A 19,094-nucleotide genomic window follows, 5' to 3' on the forward strand; every position below is an offset into this window, starting at 1 on the left:
TATATAATGTGAACCAGCCGCTGAGCTGCACGCATGACCTGCATTCCCGCTCCAGATCAACAATGCATTTGGCAGTTCAGCAAGTATTCACCTTGTTAGTTGATTTTTATGCTCTCTGGTGTAATTCTCATTACTACCAATGCAACTTAAGAGCAGGATAAAACAAGGGGAATTGTTCATAGATATTACAGAAATAAAGAGCTTACAATGTAACAATTTTATTTAGAAAGTCTTGCTTTTACATATACATACAGTGCTGTGAAAAAATATTTCCCACTTTCCAGATTTTCTCTATTTTTGCATATTTATCCCACTTAATTGTTTCAACTCTTCATACAAAACACCATACAAGACAAAGACAACCAGAGTACACACAAAATTCAGTTTTTAAAAGATAATTTTATTCATTTAAGGGAAGAAAGTTATCCCACACCAACTGGGCCTGTGTAAAAAAAGTTATTGCCCCCGTAATTACTTAAACCAATTAACCAAGAGCAAACAGAGCAGACACACCCAGGCTTGTTTACTGCCAGCCCTGCTGAATCTTAACATCACTTAAATACAGGTACCTTACCATCAATATGAAGTAGGCCACAAGATCTCAACAAGCAGCTCACTACGCCACGATAAAAGGAAATTCTAGTAGAGGTGAGAAAAAACGTTGTCGTGCTATATCAGCCTAGAAAGGGTTACATAGCCATTTTGAATGCTCTTGGACTCCAGCGAATCACGGTGAGAGCCATTATCTCCACATGGAGAAAACTTGGAACAGTGGTGAATCTTCCCAGGAGTGGCCAGCCTACCAAAATTCCTTCAAGGGCGCAGCAGCTGCTCACCGAGGAAGTCACAAAAACACCCAGGATAACATCTAAAGAACTGCAGGCCTTTCTAGCCTCAGTTGAGGTCAGTGTTTGTGATTCAACAAGAACGAGACCACACAAAAATGAGACAAGAGAGAGAAACATGGTCATCTCACATTTTCAAAAAAGCACATTGATAACCCCCAAGCCTTTTGGGATGATGTTATGTGGACAGAAATTTAAAGTGGAACTTTTTGGAAGTTACAGGTCCCGTTATGTCTACTGTAAAGCAAAAACAGCATTTCACAACCAAAACATCACACCAGTAGTCAAACATGGTGGTGGTAGTGATGGTGTGTGGATGCTTTGCTGCCTCAGAGCCTGAAAGACTTGCCACCGATGAAGGAACCATGAATTTTGCTCTTTACCAGAAAATTCAGAGGGAGAATGTCCAGTCACCAGTCTGTGATCCTGACTTTAACCCCATTGAGATGCTATTGCAGAAGCTTGAGCTGTTAATGCTTAAAAACCCTCCAATGTCATTGAATTACAGCAATTCTGCAAAGAGTGGGCCAAAATTCCCCCACAGTGATGTGAAAGACTTACCTCCAGTTACACAAAGCGTTTGGTTGCAGTTGTTGCCGCTAAATGTGGAGCAGCAAGTCACAAAGTACGTGGAGGCAGTTGCTTTTTCACATTGGTGATATGAGTCTTTATTGAATTATACAACAGTGTTAATCATGATATGGCTAATCATGACATTCATCATGTATTGAATTATATGATTCAGACATGCATGTGTGTGCTGCTTACATTTTGAGCTTAATTGGAAAACACTCTCTGCTTGCCTTTTAAGCTTAATTACATTTTGAGTCTGTGTTCAAGATCACTATATAATCATAGAATATTGTGTTGAAGTGCAGGAAGTGTGATTAAAATTTAGATTATATTTTCCTGTGGGATGACAGCCAAGACCCCGCCACTTACCAGATCAAACTTACACCCTTGGGTCCACTAAATTAAGGTCAACCAAGATTCAAAAGAATGAGCTTCTGCCAAGCATAACAATAGAACAATCTTTACAGGCAACCATGAAAATTCAGTTTGGATTTAACTTTCTTTCCATTTTAATTTTGTGTGCGTTTTTTGCCCCTTTGACATAGATGCACACAGACAGAAACATATGGAAATACAGAAAACAGTTTTCCTCAGGAAAGAGATGACCGTGTGTAATCTTTGCTCCACTTTGTCTGAGGTCCTGTCCTTACTCTGCGATGGAATTAATATTGTTGTCAAGGCAACCAAATTGTTAAGCACTGAGTTTGTCAGCCTGGCCTTTTTACCACTCTGTCCACCGCATATGCCTGCAGAGAGCTTTGATGTCTCGGTGGGGAGGAATTTCTTTGTCTCCTCTAGTTGTTAAACCATTGCAGGGGCACGATGCAGAGAAATTCTTTTTTTCTGAGGAGACTTTGACATTTCGCGGGGTCATCAGCTGGGAGGAGATGGATCTTTGTCATGAAGAGCAAGCGGTGTTGTCCTCCGGAGCGAGCGGTTGGCACAGTGACATTCACATGTTCAGTCAGGATGCTCAGCTCAGGTGTTCAGCTAAGGTGAGGTTATTTCATACATTCCTGAACGTTACAGCTTTGATGTGTTCACTGTCTATGATTGTGTTGGTGTTTCATTCACGCTTACTATAGCACTTAGGCAGTTTTTCAGAAGCCATCCACACTGAAATGCGCTGGTGTATGCACAATCTATGCACCTCAGCCTACATCATATGACAGTCCTTTCAGTTTTTTCTATCCATATTATAACTTAGATGGCTGCCATTTTTAAATTTACACGCCTTGGAAAGTGTTTTCAAAAAAGCACCTTTTTGCTGGTGGAAAATACCAGCTTAGTGTGGACGGAAGGTCCAAATGGAGTAAAGGCTTTTTGTCCGTATTAGTGTAGACGTAGCCTTAGCCTCTTTCTCATATCTATTTCCAGTCTGCTATCTTCCTCTCCACTATTTTCACACCATCCTCCTCTGGATGGCTGTATTGCGTGCTGAGATGAGCGGCCTACTGTCAGACATGCATTGTATGTGATGGCAGGTCTTTGATAGGCCTATCTGTCTCTTCAGTCTATCCACCCTCATTCCCACCAGCTTTAACAGACATATGAAGCCCTTCCAGTTTCTCCTTTGATCTACTGACACTACCAACGACAAAATAAATAAATGCTCACTTTTGTGGATAATGCTGCTCCGCTGCTTTGAACACAGAAACAAGGAGGAAGAGAAAGAGGGGAGAAAGGAGGTGGGTAGAGAGGGAAAAGGACATATGAGGATGTGGGAGAAAGTGGTAGGCAGAGGGATCCAGAAAGAAAATAGGAAAAAGGATTGAGAGGGGTTGATAGAAAAGACAAGTTGGGTGAAAGTCATTATGCAGCCATGTTTGAGCAGTGGCTGGTTTTGAAGTTTAATTCTATTTGATGCATTATTGGTTGGCCATGTAACAGCTATTTTTACCATGCTGTATGGACTGATGTTTTACTGCCTGTCTCCTTTCAAGTACATACTCTTGAGCATTGCAGGAAAAAGTTGTTTTTGCTTCCTGCAAACTGTAAACTTTGCTTACGCTTTAACAGAGCCTTACTGTGACCAACTTTTCAACATTAACATGTTGATGAGATTATAACTGGGTGGTGCAACGACACGCAATATTCAGGTATAAAAGCACCCATGATGCATGGAAGATGTGATCAACCAAACCCGTTCCAAAAGTGGGCAGAGATGAATTTGGCAGCCTTGATAATAAAGTATAAATGCAGTATGTCTCCAAAACACATACAGCGACTATATAAATGTAAATAAATCTGGGCGCATAGATGTATCCAGGAAAGAGAATGCTTTTACAGTTTCACGTTTAAAGGATGTAAATACCTTTACGGTAAGTGACTCATGTAAAAGAGCATTTTGATGAGGGAAAGTGAAATCAGACGTGCCAGTTAAATCTAGATACAATTCAGATGCAAGAGTCTTTCATTTCAACTGTGTTTACGTCTGGTATTAAAATGCAGTCTGCATCTGGATATGTTACCTGGATAAAGAATAAATGTTTTTAATGCAATATGTAAATACACATGCTATGCATTGACGTCGCAGTGTGATCAAATTGGAGGGTGGATTTCAGCCGGAGTCAGTCAGGTGTAAATGCAGTCCACATAGTTTCTTCACATTTGTTAGAAAACACTGTCTATGAGGTATAAGCTGTAGGCTTTCCACCGATCTGATCGGCCATATCGGATCGGCTGATATTTTGCATTTTATGCAATTTGTGTGATCAGCTGTAATGTCTTAATTCACCGATCCGATCAATGACATCATTGTCGTGTTCAAACTTTTTGCAGATGCTCCCGTTGCATTGTTTTATCTGTCTCATTTACTCAGAAGAAGTTCCACACCATCGCCATGTTAGCTTTGAGCCCTGTCACTATGTGACGGACAATAAAGTTTTTTGAATTTTGCATCATTTGTGGTTGGATTTAAAGAAACATGTTGGTGGTGTGGGACTTCTTCAAAGTGTCTGAGACAGATAATTGATGATGACAGATGATTGTTGATATTCAGTAAACAGTACATAATTATATACAGTAAATAAGTTATTTAAATAGACATATTGCTCCCTCATGTGATCGGATCAGTGATTGGTGATCGGTTTATTTAAACTCACTGATCAGTGATCGGTGATCGGCCCCAAAAATCCTGATCGTGTAAAGCCTAATAAGCAGCATTACTCATGCCAGCACAGTCTGCTTCCACTAATCCAGGGAAAGAAGCAGTGACTAGAGACTAGTTGTTGCTTCTTTCCATCATCCATGGTGAAGGAGTCACTATATCAGAGTTTGCAGATCCTTTACACCTCAAATGAAAGTAAACAAAGGCTGTGCTACATGCAGTGTCACATGTATTGCACCTTGCACCCACCATGTTTTTTTTGTCAACACTGCTGCAGCCACACTGTGAACAGACTGCTGGCAACACACAGGAATGCGTATGAATACCAATTAGAAGTACAAAAGGTGGAGTGAGATTATTATCTGGATGTCATGTGTGGATATAGATCAAATTTTAATACTATGTGTAAATGAGGCCTGTAATTATTTGGCTGTGAGGCCGGGTCTGCAACATGTGAGCCAGGTAACAGCGGGCTCTGCCATGCTGTTCCCCATTGATCGTCTATGCACAGCGGCCACTGGAAGGCACAGCGGCATGTGAAGGACATATTCCATTTCCTGCTCCAGCAGCACCATCAGTGCAGGAGATGGCCTGTCTCATTCCCAAGTTAAAATGGACCAGGCCTCCCCCACCTGGAGACAAATGCTGCACACACACATGCACGCAGACACACACCAGCAGACAATGGGTGGGCTGAGTGAATTTCCATGGCAATGGGTGAGATGAGACTGGTCAGCATAAAGCAGCAGCAGGAAGGTGTGCGAAGTAATCACCTGTGGGAGTTAGAGAGAGATGTGTGGGCATGTGTTTGTGCGTGTGTGTGTGTGTGTGTGTCTGTACATGTAAACCCAGATGAAAGCCAGTTGGTATTAGTGAGTTCTAATGCTTTGACTGCAGAGCTGGCATAATACATGTTTATCGACAGACTAATCAACTGAGCACAGTGTGTGTCTGGTGAAATTGGCAAGGTTTTAAGCCCACCCTGATCTTCTAATTAGTATGATTATCCAAACAGCTGTCTCCTCGTGCTCCCTCTCACTTAAACACACACACATGTGCACACACACACATGCACACACACAGTCATTATGCTACATATGTGGTTGCCCAGGGGTGCCCTCGGAGCAAGGTGTGATAAATATTGTCAGTAAGGCTCTAATGATGGTGCTCCAAGCAGACTAACTGACTGTCGACAGACCCTTGATGCTGAATTTTGCTGCTCAGAACAAAAAGTTCTCATGTTTCAGCAGGACAATTTGGAGTCGATGTTGTCACAATGTTGCAGAGGTCTTTATTCAGTGATGTGTTTTTGTTCTTGTGTGTGTCTGTGTGTTCACAGCCATGCATTCATTCCTGTTTTAATGACCTTGTCAGATTGTTATGAATCACTGTTCGGCACAGAGCTGCTTTTGAGCATTCAGGATGGAAAGCCCAATTTTTTGTACCCGTGCTGAATTGAGGGATGCATTGTGCTTTTAGCTAAGTTCAATAGGCTCATAAATTTCAATTTACTTTAGTTTGGTGCATTGCCTGTTTTAAAGCACCACTCTATAACTGCAGTACATCATCCTCTGTTGAAACATTGTTGCCCCAGTAATGATTTATTGGTTTGAATGTTTTTGTTCACTGTGACAGAATTGGACAAGTAAACATAAGCCTGCAATTGGAGACTGTAAAAGGTCTGTTTGCTTTTGCTCATTTGCAGTCATTTCCACAAAGTCTACTTTCGTCTGTAGATAAAACTTTTAAAGAATGTGTTTGAATAAATCAAAAACCACGATGATCAAACAAGATCCTGAACATTTCCTTACATGTCCTTTTCCTGGTAAAGAGAGCAAGGAAGAAGAGAAGACGAACTTGCCATTTTTGCGGAGCCGCTATCTCTGTGGGGCTGAGTGCTCTTTCTTAGGGCTTCACCTGAGATCACATCCCCAGGATCGTAGACAGCGCTCCACCGCGAGTTCGACTAGGCTAAGGCAGTTAGCTGGTATAGCACCTCTATTCCCAGGAGGAACCAGCTGCTCTCTTGTTTTTGACTCTCCACAGGCTGTTCTCTCTCTCGTGCGCGCACCCTCCCGGGAGATTTTTGTGGCACCTGCTGAGCTTAAATGGTGTATTCTACTCTTCTGCAGAACAGCAGTGGAGATTTTCATTCATCCATCTGTTTAGGAAACTGCTATCATGCCTGATTTGGTGTACAACACATCAAAAATGCTACCTACACTGCAAAGACAAATCATTTAATCTTACATAAAGTCTGAAAATGTTATTATTCTTCAATCAAGTGTTTAACATCTGCCAACTTGGGCGGGGTGGGAGGTAGGAGGAGGAGGTTTTACTTGTTTCCGATGCAAATAAACTTGTTTCATAAAATTTCTTGAATCAAGTGCCTCGATTCTGAGAAAGTGATGCTATTATTATGTATATTATTATGTCCTTACTTCACTAAGGGAAACTGCAGTGGAAGCAAGTGGAATCATTGCACCCCCAACAGAGAACCTGTCACTTGTATAAAAAGATTTTAAAGGTGCTGTATGAATTGATTGAAGTGCGTACCCTTTAGACTTAACTGGCAAAAAATATGGAATAAGCACATAATTGGATGGCTGAGTCTGCATGGTTCTCCTCATCACTTGACTTACTGATAAATTACATGACTTTTCTATGTTTTTTTTTTTTTTTTTGACAGTCCTGACTTAAATCAACCCTTGGCAATTTTGCATAGTGCACTTTTAAGACTAATTGTGAGACTTCATTTTTTAAGGACTTTTTTTGGCAGTGTGGTTTACTTCTTACGTCTTCTTCTCCCTCAAGGTCAAACCTGAAAACGACAGATCACTTTATATGGAGACAGCAACTCATTGGTATTCATGTGCATGCTATGTCCACAGTGGTGAGATTATTGTCGTGTGGCCTGCTCTGAAGTGCTGTCAATCCATCGCCTTTATCAGCTCTCACCACCTCCTCTTCCCTCTCTTTATCCCTCATTCCTGCCTTTCCCTAGTAAGAAGTGATGAGAAAAAAAGAGAGAAAGAGAGTGTGAGAGTATCACATCTGTTGGGATGACCTCCTCCAGCCTCCAGACCCAGGGAGCCGTTGCTAAAATTGGCCTCTCTTACACTGTTTCATACACACATACACACACTATCTATTTCTGGGTACCTGGTCACATATTGTGTCACACTGAGGCAAGCACTCAGTCAGCAGTGTGTCCTCACTGCTGCTCAGCACCAGGAGGTGGACACTCATTGTGACTTACTATTCCAGCTCCTGCCCTCTGAGGATCGCCTACACACAGCTTTTGACAGAAATGTCAAAGGACATTTCTTTGTTTTATATGTACAGTATCTGTGTGGTGACACAGCAGATATAAAAAGTCTGCACACTCTTTGAGATTTTCTATTTTTTGATGCCTTCAGGGCTGAAATGAAAACCCTTGAGACTGGATAGTAGCTGGCAAAATCAAGCCATGTCGGTGTGCTTGCAAATGTGTGTATGCGCACATTAATGTGGAAAAAGATGACACTACCAAAGGAACAGGGAGAGAAGAAAGGGAAATGAGCACAGGAATGGACAAAATGTGAGACACAGGAGAGTCACCAGACTCCAGAGAAAGTGCTGATGGTCCTGTTGTGATACAAATGAGCCGTTTTGTGACACTGCAGCACACAGAACAAACAACTGTAATCTAATTAGAGGGCATACTGTTTTGAGGAAGTAAGACCACCGCTGTCAAAATGTAACAGTGTTTAGTCTCAACACATGGTCGTCAATGGTGGTACAAGGTCAGAGCCAGGCCATGGTGCCCCACTAAGCTGAGGGGGGCAGAGGCTGGTTTATTATCGAGCAGAGGTGCATGAAACAGGGTGTAGTGCCCTTTGTCACAGATGGGGGGCGCTGTAGGACCTGAGAATGTAGGGAACCAATAGAAGGAGGGAGATCGGCGTGATAGGTCCCCACCGCCTGAGCTGCGCTTCAGCGGTCGCTCTCCCTCACTCACAGACACACACACACACTCACACACACTCTCACACTCATATACACAAACTTCCCCTCCCCTCCTCTTTCCCACTCTCTCTCTCTCTCACACACACACACATGCTCTCTCTTTCCCTCGCTCTCTCTCTGTCGCGCGTTCTCCCGCGCTCTCCTGTTTCATCTCCCCTCTCTCTCCATTGTGGAGTACAGAGAGAGGTGATTTCGCTCCCAGGCTGGCTGATAGTGGCTGGACTGGGGCAAACAGAGACAAACAGAGTTGGGGACCTACGGAACAGGACGGGACAGGACAGGGCAGGACGTGGGATCCCAGTGGAAGATTTCGTCCAGTGGAGATTATATGCACCTCGGTACCTGTGGAGAGAGGACACTGAAACTGCTGCCACTGGCTGCCAGGCTGCACAACTGCTGTCCGTGCAAGAGGTGCCATTTAGCGTGTCACTGTGTGTGTATGTGCACGCGTGAATGTACATCCGTTCACCTTTTCAGTATGCAGATTTATTGGCTTGGCTTCTTTTCTCATGCTAATGTGAATTGGCTGGTCGTGCCGTTCCATGTCTTTGACAGACACACAGATGCAGCCAGGTCTCAGTGCAGTCCACGTTTGCATGATGATATTGAAATGCTCCGTCAGTTAGTTCAGCTCTGATGGATTCTGTGTATGCCTTCGTGTGATAATGTGTGCGCGTGTCTGTGCGCATGCTTGTGTTGAAACCTCACATATACATGCACTTGCACACACACAAACACACACACAGAGTGAGTGACGGCGAAAGCACCAGAATGTGCTAAATAATATATCTCCCCAATATGCCAGAAAACTTGTACTCTCAAACTAGGTTATCCTTGAATTAATCTGATTATGCCATCCTCATTACACACATTTCTTACAATTTATAATCTCATCTACCCCCTGTATGTGTGATGGCATGTGTATTAGAGTATTTGTGCGTCTGGCTGTACGTGCATGGTGACATATATGCTCTCCATCATATGGTACTTGGATGTCATTATGTCATTGCCTTCAAGGGGATGCTAAATGGTATCTGGCATTTTGCCAAATCACTGTTTTAATGAGGATGTTGAAGGTTAGAGGGATGTCTCCTCAGTCTCTGTACTTCTCTCTTTCTCTCTCCTCTTCCTAACCCATATGCAGAGAAGTAACAGCAGCGTGTTTGTTAATATTGCACCATGAGGAATCCCTTAAGTAATGTCAGTGGAGCTACCTTCCCCTTGGCTGTCCCGTCCTGCCTCCATTTGAAATGTGATTATATGAGTGTATAGCAGAGTAGATGGATGAGAGTATCTGGGGAGGAGGTGGGTTTGATGCTTGTTTTAGCTCTCTCTCTCTCTCTCTCTCTCCTCCCCTGTGGGATTTGCCCTTGCCTTCCCTCTTTCTTACTTCTGCCCTCCATCTCTCTGTCATTCCCTCCATCCCCTTCTTCCCTCCATCCTGCTGAGCAGGCGAGATTTACTGGTTCAGAGTGATGGTCCATTCACAGAAGTGGGACTGAGAGTGGGAAGGAGAGACAGGGGGTGAGGACAGGAGGCGGTAGGAGGAAAAAGGATAGGAAGAGGAGGAGTGAAGTAAAAACAGCCCCCAGGGGACTCTGTGGGTGATTTATGTGTAGACATTTCTCCACACGTGTTTGGCCACCGCTCCAATTAACACCTCCACCAATCCGTGGCTGCGCTTGACAGATGCTGAATCCAGGAGAGGCCAGAGTGTGTTCATTAGTGTTTGCAGTGTTTGTTTGTAAGATTTTGTAAATGCAAATTGTTTGAGCACCATGATTTTCAGTGATTTCTGGGTCATTTGCCACTGCAGTATTTTGTGCCACCTCTGCTGGCTCTTAAAGTTTGGGGTTTTTGTAGAATTTCTTGTGCACAGAAAATAGTGTGAGTCAAGCATTTTCTTTTTCCTTTTGTGGATAACTTATGAACACGTCCAGGTGTCCCCATTTTCTGGTGGAGCACTGAATAGGTTTTCCTCAAGACATTTTTTTTCCCCTACCACAGGAGCAAAATGGTTCTCTGCTGCAGGCTTTAAGAATTTAAAGCTGTCTAGCTGGGAGTGATGGATTTGATGAAACCAGATTGATTTTGAGTGTTATTGTCCCATGTGTTTCTCCAGGGGGCGTGATAGACAAGGACCTGCGCCAGTACCTCAACCTACGCTTCCAGAAGGGCTCGGTGGACCACGAGCTGCAGCAGATCATCCGGGACAACCTCTACCTCCGCACCGTCCCCTGTGAGTTATCTTGTCCAACCCCACCAAACACCAGACCACCCAATCACCCTCCGATGCCAAGCCCTTCCCTTAGTGTAACTCAACTGGGCACCTGCCCTCCTCTTTGTTATCAAGTAATTTTAAGTAGCTTGTCTTGGGAAATGGCTGACTTTTTCAACACACCCTCCCATCTTGATCTTGAACTTGAATGTGCATATTTCAGCCGAAACAGCCGTGACATATATGTATTCATTACAATAGATTGCAATTGGTTGTCCTGCATCCCTTCCTGTCGCCGTGCCCCATTAACTTCAGTCCCAAATCTCCCTAATGATCTGGCTGTGGTTGTAATCGATTAGCTGCTGGAGTGTTGGTTTAGCTGGAATCAGGCCTGGCCAGTGTGTCTCAGGCTGAAGGGCCTTTAAAATTGAGAGCTGACTCCAGCCTTCGGTCACTAATTAGCATAACTGCACCACAACAGCGCACATCATTGAGGTATTTTTAAGCTTAATCAGTGTCAGGTGTGTTGTTTTGTTCATGACAGAATTTAGAAGTAATACCCGATTGGTAATCAGGTTCCTTATATGATGTTGCAATGCAGTATAGCCCATTATGCTGGGCTTTATGCTGGGCTTGTTAAGTCACACTGCTTATATGGGCTTACACTCAGTGATGTTTAATCCATATTGAATTCATATAATAATTCCTTTATTCCATTTGTCCCCACAGCATATGCTCATTTCTGTCAGTGAGTGGACTGTGATATTAAAGTTTGTGTATGCATGTTTGCTTATCCTGGGTAGAGTTTGTTTCAGAGAGACTGCATGTCTGTGTTAGCGCTGCATTAGCGTAGCCATGCCATTAGGCCCAGCTGTCTGCTGGCTGACTCTCCCCTGAATCCTTAATGGAGGTGTATTCTTCAAGGCCAGGAGCGGACACATTTCACTGGAACCACTTTCCCTTTTCCTTCGTCGAGCAGAAGACATGGGAGGAACAAAAAGACCTATTTGTTTGCAACAGTAGCGCAATTTTCTCTGATAACTGCACACAGAGCCTCTGTCAAAGAGGCATTGGAGATAGAGGAAGAGGTGAGCGCCAAAGACTGAGAACAAATGGCATAACAAATAGAGGGGAAGAGACATAAAAGGGAGCAGGAAGAAAGGGGAGGTGCATGATGGGACATGGGCTATGATAACCATAGCGGCAAATGGACAGCAGATAAAATTTGGCAGACAGACAGAGAGACAGAGAGAGAGAGGTTAACTGCTGCATTTAATGACGCTTCAACAGTGGGCTTCAGTGCTGTTTGCTGCTGCTGAAAGGAAGTGACTCAGGCATGACAGAGCTTGACTTTTTATAGCTGATCAGACACATGGACGGATTGGTTACCTTTAAGTGACATATGCAGTAAGTGACATCAGGTAACCTTTGGTAAGCTGACAGATGGATGGGGGGATGGATGGACAAATAAATAGATAGACAGATGTTTAGATAGACCGATTGATAGGTTATTAAGCAGATATTAGGTTAATAGGCAGATTGACAGAGAGATGAATTGACAAATAGAGGCAAGTGGAGTGGGAACCACTGTATGGACAGACGATGTGGAGGCTCAGGAACCGAGGAGAACACCAGAGTAGGGCAGGAGAAAGAAGGGGATGAAGAAAACTCTGAAATAACACAGCAGCTTGGAGAGATCTATGATAGCTGATACAGCCATGGTAGACCACGAAGAGAGAGAGCGGGAAAGAGAATTGTAAGTGATAGATCTGAGGTAGTTCATCACAGCAATTTAAACAGAACCCTTGAGTGGTGAAGAGAAGACATTAGAGGGACGCAGGCCGACAGGCAGACAGTAAGAGAGTTACTGCCACTCATACCAATAGTAATCGCAGAGCTTGGATGAAGCCACGGAGGGCAGCTAAGGCTGTGCCAGCTCTTAGACAAATTGCCTGGTTGAAATCCAAGGTCAGAGCGTTAATAGCCTGAGCCCATGTGAAATCAGGCCTATCGCCTGGTAATCCACATAGATTTGATGGGGGAGATACAAAAGGGAGAAGAATAAGTGTGTGGACAAGTCATGATGCTTAAGTGGGCTACAGTGAATGAGAATGCCTGGATAATTCAATGAAAATTGAATCTGAAAAGCACAGAGATTGAAATATACGCATTTACAATACATGTGCTTTTCACAAGAATTCGCACCCACACCCATACTTATTTATAGGCTGTGTGTGTACTTTCTTTTGAAGACTCCAAAGCTGGGCAGAGCTATATTTGAAAGCAGTTTCAAATATTTGAGCTAATTTCAGAGCATTTGACTTAGCACGTATTTAGTAAGTTACTTAGCAAGTATTTAGTGTAGACTTGTCAGACATTTATAGTAAATAACTTCAAAGTTGGGCACATCCCTTGAAAGATGAAAAAAATAAAGTGCCTCTCATGTTTTTCCCAAATAGTTAATAGATTCATCTGGTATTTTGCCTGGCACATTCTCCATCTCAGACGGACACGCGTGCAAGCACACACTTTGAAACATCACATGCACCGTCTTTGCTGTTGACTTCTGCGCAGAGCAGCTGTTGCAGGAAAATGAATGGCATGTGATTTAAAAAATGTGAAGGTCATTGGGAGTATACTTCACTTTTTCTTCAGTTGCCAGCAACTGTCTCTGTCTTTGTCTGGTTTTCACTTTTCTCTTGCCTACTTGCTCACCTTCTTACCTTTCTTCCTTACCCTCACACAGGCACACACATGCATACTTAATGTTCTCATCCATGCCTTTTCCATTCTATTCCGGGCTCCATCTCACATGTTGATCAAAGTGTGTGTGTGTGTGTGTGTGTGTGTGTGTGTGTGTGTTTGGAAGGTGGACACAGTAAAGCACTTAGTGGGCAGTGGGCCCAGTGTCTATCTTTGACTGTCTCTGAATAATAGAGCTGATGAGCAAGAGGTCAGGAGGAGGCAGAGAGGTGGGGAGATTGTTAAAGAGATTGTTGTTTGCGGAGAGCCTCTCTCAGTCTCTCACTTTCTCTCCTCTCCTGATGTGGCGTTGACATTAACTGCTGTTCATGGTGCATGTGAAAAACAGTGATGGCTAGCATTAGCCTCTCATCAAGATCTGCTTGGGGGCGTTGACTCCATTGATTCTTAATGGGCAATGTGAGCCAGGCATGTAAGCAAGGCAGCTAGCAGCCATTGGCTTGATAACAGAGGAGGGATGCTTACAAAGCAGCCCAGTTAATATCCGCTAATGGAAAGTTAAGGTTTATGAAGGGTGTGATTGGAGAGTCCCACATCTGTCTTTAAACAGAGTGTGTGTTTTAGTGGTGCAGTTCATTGCGGTGCTTGCCTGCATGAATGTATGTCTACTGTATGTGCATTGGTGGGCTGTGTGTCTACAGTCACATATGTGATTGTGTTTGCATTTAGTTTGTGGATTCAGCACGCATCTCAATATGTATTCAATGATACGATGCGTCTAGATACATTTAAAGTAGCCAACAAAACTGACTCAATTCAGCCCTGTCACGATGTGATCCAATGCCATGCAACAGTGTTAATCTCTATCTTCTGCTTCTGCTGATGCTATATAGTCTGGCAGGAGAAATAAGTTCCCATGCACCCCATGGTATTTTTTTGTAACTTGTTTTTTTTTTGTTTGTTTGTTTGTTTTTTTGTTATAGTTCTACTACTAGTTGCAAGAAGAAATCCTGATATATTTATCAAGTCCAGTAACAGGAGAGAGATAGAGGGGAAATTACAGTGGTGTTAACATCTTATTTAGAATCTCATTTGTTGGTGGTCAAACTTGTAAATCATTTAACTGTAGGTAACACTTTAAAACAGTTTATAAACCATGTTTTCAGTGAGATACTGAGATACGCTCCAGCATATAAAGAGTGTTGTGGCTTTTGACTGTGCAGGGTAAGTGGGGTGTTGAGGACCATTTTGATGGGAACTTTTTCTATGCTTGAAGCTGTAGGTGTTAGGTCTCTGGATGTGCTTCGAGATATTGGTGATATTCCCCCTTTTTTAGCTGTAGTCTGACATGTTTTATATAAATGTTTTGCAGCAAGGTTTCTCATGTTTTTTATGAAACCCCAAATTAGCCCACACTCGAAATTTATGGATGCTTGATGATATGTTGTAAATTTCTTCACTGTCAGTCAACATCTCTGAAGAAACAAGAGGAAGAGGAAAAGGCAGTGAGAGCGCTTGTTTTCTTTGAGTGAGGGGAGCTGGGGTAATGTGACCTGATGTGACCCTTCACACTCACAGAGAAAGACTGTGCAGGGGAGAGAAAGCAGACAAACACACGCAATATGAATGAAACAACAGTGGGCTAGTTGATGCCAAAAATAAATCATTTTTGCGTCATATGTGGGATGAACCGATACAACAAGTAGCACATAGATTTACATACAAGATGTAGCCACATCTTAAACACCACACCCCTAAAAACAGGATTTGTACTAATAGCAGGAACAAGTTAATGGGGAGTTAGATGCCCACAGGGACATTGTGGTAATGGCTGGGGCAACTGTGTGCAATAATGATGGTGTTTACTAATGAGCTAGAGACTGCCAATCTGTCTGTCTTTCTGTCTGTCCGTCCGGAATTATCAGTTTGATCATCCTGGAGGGTTTTGCCGCTTAGCTGGAAATACTCATCTTTCTCTCTCGTCCGCTCTCTGCCTCCTTTTACCTCCTTCATTCCTTGTCAGTTTCCCCTCAAGCACTATCTCTTTCCATCACACCCGTCCTCTATGCGTTGATATGTGCATTAGGTTACAAGGTAGAAATCTGATGAGGATGTGTGGATACAGTTAACAAGTGCAGTCGTTTTCACTCTGCTCAAATTTGAGCTCACCACCAAGTGCCTCAAATTTATTCCATAACTTTTCATCAGACCAGGTATCTTGGATGCCCCCTCACCCACCTTCCTCCGTCTTGTCACACGTCTGTATATCTGTTTAATAGCCTGATGTCTGATGGATGACAGTAATAATCAGGATAATAAAAAGAGTAACAGCTCCCCCAATGCCCCTTTGTTCATAATTTAGCATCTCTATAAGAAGCCTAATAAACCTTAGGAGGGTGACACTTTTGAGCCTCACAGTGGAGCTTAGACAGAGAGGGCCTCATTGCGCAGCTCTGAGCTGAGGCTTAGTGTAGAGATGAAAGAAAAAAGCAGACCGAGGTGGATTTGAGGTGATGTTGCATCGCGGCTCGTAGCTTCTTTTAGAAACGGTTAGAGGAACACCTGGCGTTTGTTGTGTTTATGCTCTTTTGTGTATTAATTTCTCTCTCATCATTTTCACTTTTGCTCCATTTCTCTTGATTTCTCCCTCTCTCTCTGACAAAGGTGAGGGAGATCAGATGGATGCCCCTTAGTCACCGAAAAGCCCAGTTTCTTTTTATCCCTTGGTTTGCTCTCTCCCTACCTCTCTCTACCTCTCTCTCCTCTTTCTCTTCTCACTTACTCATTGACTCATTGGAGGCAGGGTGGGGTTTCCATGGCAACTGTTTCCACTCCCCGTCTGCGTCAAAGGCTCGACTCCTCTTAAACTCTCAACCCTCTTTCCTTTTTTTCCCTCTCATCACCCCTCCCCTCTTTCCCCTTTTTCTCTCTGTGTCCCACTCCAAGCAGGCAGAAGCATGGCAAGGCAATGTCAGACCAGTCTGGAATCACAGGGAAATGACATGTAAATGAACATCAAAACTGCTTGTCAGAAGTGGGATTCGAACCCACACCTTCATAGTAATAACTGGAAATCCCGGCGACTTGAACCGGAAAAAACATGTGCAGCCTGACTTTGTGGAAACACTGTAATTTCACGGGGCTGTGAAGTGACAATTGTGTCATTCTTCCTAGCTTTCTGTTGGGAGGCGGGCTCTTCAGAGTGTGTGTGTTGATGGAGGTGGTGGTGGTGGGGGGATACAGCTCTGAAGTTTGACTGACAGGGCAGGACACAGATGTGGATACGCTGGGTGGTGAGTGTGAGATGATGCTTGATGCTCATCGGCAGATGTGGCCTACAGAGAGATGACGGAGAAGTGTGAAATTTGCTCCTTAATTGGCCTTCATCATGCAAGGATCACCACCCCCTCATTCCTGTCCCTTTTATTTGTGTGAGTCTGTGTGCGTGTGTGTGTGTGTGTGTGCGCGTGTGTTTGCGCACACATGTGTCAGCAAGTCATCATTTAGGGTAGCATGATTTGAATCCACTGGATGCTCTGCCCACGGCCACCTTGCCGTGATGCTGTCATGTGAGCTGTCTGCGAACTCCTGAGTCGTCTTTGATATAATGATCTGAATTCAGTGGGGGAATGAAAGCGAGACAGAGAAAGAAAGCAAGAAAAAGAGAGAGTCATGTGAAACCTTGATCCTTCTCAAGGGATTTGGGCTGCATTCTGCCTCTAACCCCTGTTGAATCCAGCTCATCTGGAATTTGATAAAACACCTGCAATGCAGTGACCAACAAACTTCTAGTGATATAATATCCAAACTTTTTACAAAAAAGCATTTTTGGTGTTTTCTTCTCCTGTGGAGGTATCTCTTCACCCGTTTTAACAAAGACATTCACGTTTCAGCAATGGGACCTCTTCGCTTCTGTGATAGCATTTGTGATTTGACCAAACTGCTTTATGAAGAAAACAAAAAAGAGACAACAGAGAACGTGCATATATCCAAACAAAGATCAAGTTAAGAACAATGAGTAAATTATAAACTAATAAAAAAAACCTTTATAAAAAGCATTCACCATCAGCAATTGAAGGCAAAATTGATGTGGGGGGGCAGATTGTTCCACAAACTGGGGGCCACAACAGAAAAGGCCGGGTTACCTCTGAGCTTCTTCTGAGCCTGAAGAACGACCTGGTCTAGGTGCAATGTATGGAATTAGAAGGTCAGATCCATGGAGTGCTTTAAGAACAAGTATTAAGACGTTAAAATGAACTGAGCCAGTGAATGGAAGCAGGTATGTGGGAAATACGTTCTTGAATCAGTTAAAAGCCGAGCAGCAGCGTTCTACGTGTACTGCAGACATGAGAGGGAAGACTGGCTGACTCCCAGGTATAAGGACTTACAGAAGTCAAGGCGATGGGTGATAAATGTATGGATTATCTTTTCAAAATCTTGGAATGAAAGATCAAACTTCTGCTGAAGCTTGCAGTCAGAAAAACCTGCCTCTCACCGCACAATTTATCTGCTTGTTAAACTTAAATGTAGAATCAAATACTACACCAAGGTTTTTTGCAGTGGGTTTCATAAAAGAAGGCAGCGAGCCAAGCCTCTCCAACAGAATGCTGGCGGACTCTGAAGGGTCAAAAAGAATCACCTCTGTTTTCGATTCATTCAGCTTCAGAGTGGCAGTGATAGAAAATGACAGCTCTTTTATGCTTGAAACTGAAGACAGTATGAACAGGTGTCATTGTTCAGTGGCAGTGAGAGTGAGAAATGGACCTCGGTTTACTTAATTGTGCCCACAAGGAGTTAGCATGTCTTACTGCCACAGTGTTGTCGCCGCAGAGCCGTGGGCACAGAGGCAAAATTTAGCTCAGCCGGTCCCAGATGGGACACTTCAACCTTTACACGTCCATGTCAGACTTTGCCAGTGTCCACTGCAGCACTTGAGAAAATTATGCTCTATAAAGCTGTTATTTATTGAGCAGAATCTAACAAATATAAAGATGTGTTATTTTGTGGCTGTATTATTATGGAGATTTAACTTAACTATGAATCTTCACACCTTGGCTGCAAATTTTCACACAATCCTCTCATATTAGAAAGAAACATATGCCATGAGAACAAAAGCGCTGTGGGAGTGTACAGAGCCTGTTCTTATTTTGGCCACCTGAATCCTCCATCCCCTCTCCTGGGAACGACTGCAGTTATTGCCTGCATCCTTATTAACCACCTGTCGGGAAAAAAAAAATTCGAATAATAATTTAAATGGTGGGTGGAGAAATCCCTTTCATTAAGTGTTCCTAGAGTGGTTTTTTTGAGTTGTTTGTCGCTACAAAAAATCAAGTCCTAGCTGTGCTCCTCCAAGTTGCCTTCACACCCCTAAATGCTCGGCATCCGTTTTGCCAGGACAGAGCAGAGCAGAGCGGAGCACTGGGCTGAGAGTGTGCCGGCCTTATCTTTTGTGGAAAAGGTAAATGGAATTCCAAACCTCAAACCATCGTTTTAAAGCCAGCCTTATCTTAACAAAAGAGTTTTCCCCTTCTTTAAACAATGACAGACAGAGATTAGGTTTGAGGTCGTTCTGTCAAAAACAGCGTGCAGGTTGCCGTGCATTGTGACCAGTCAACCCACCTGTCTGAAAAGAGAAAAA

The 19,094-nt window shown here is 43.3% G+C and overlaps 1 protein-coding gene across 3 annotated transcripts in view; it reads left to right on the top strand.

Moving 5' to 3' along the window:
* Positions 1–19,094, top strand: part of magi2a (membrane associated guanylate kinase, WW and PDZ domain containing 2a) — a 172,843-nt gene that overhangs the window by 42,141 nt on the left and 111,608 nt on the right. For all 3 annotated transcript variants that reach the window (XM_030045815.1, XM_030045816.1, XM_030045817.1), the window contains exon 2: positions 10,658–10,774. In XM_030045815.1, the coding sequence (XP_029901675.1) occupies positions 10,658–10,774 (117 nt within the window). The remainder of the gene's footprint in view (positions 1–10,657; positions 10,775–19,094) is intronic.

Source organism: Myripristis murdjan, chromosome 23 (assembly GCF_902150065.1).
Source record: "Myripristis murdjan chromosome 23, fMyrMur1.1, whole genome shotgun sequence".
Classification (NCBI taxonomy): Eukaryota; Metazoa; Chordata; class Actinopteri; order Holocentriformes; family Holocentridae; genus Myripristis; species Myripristis murdjan.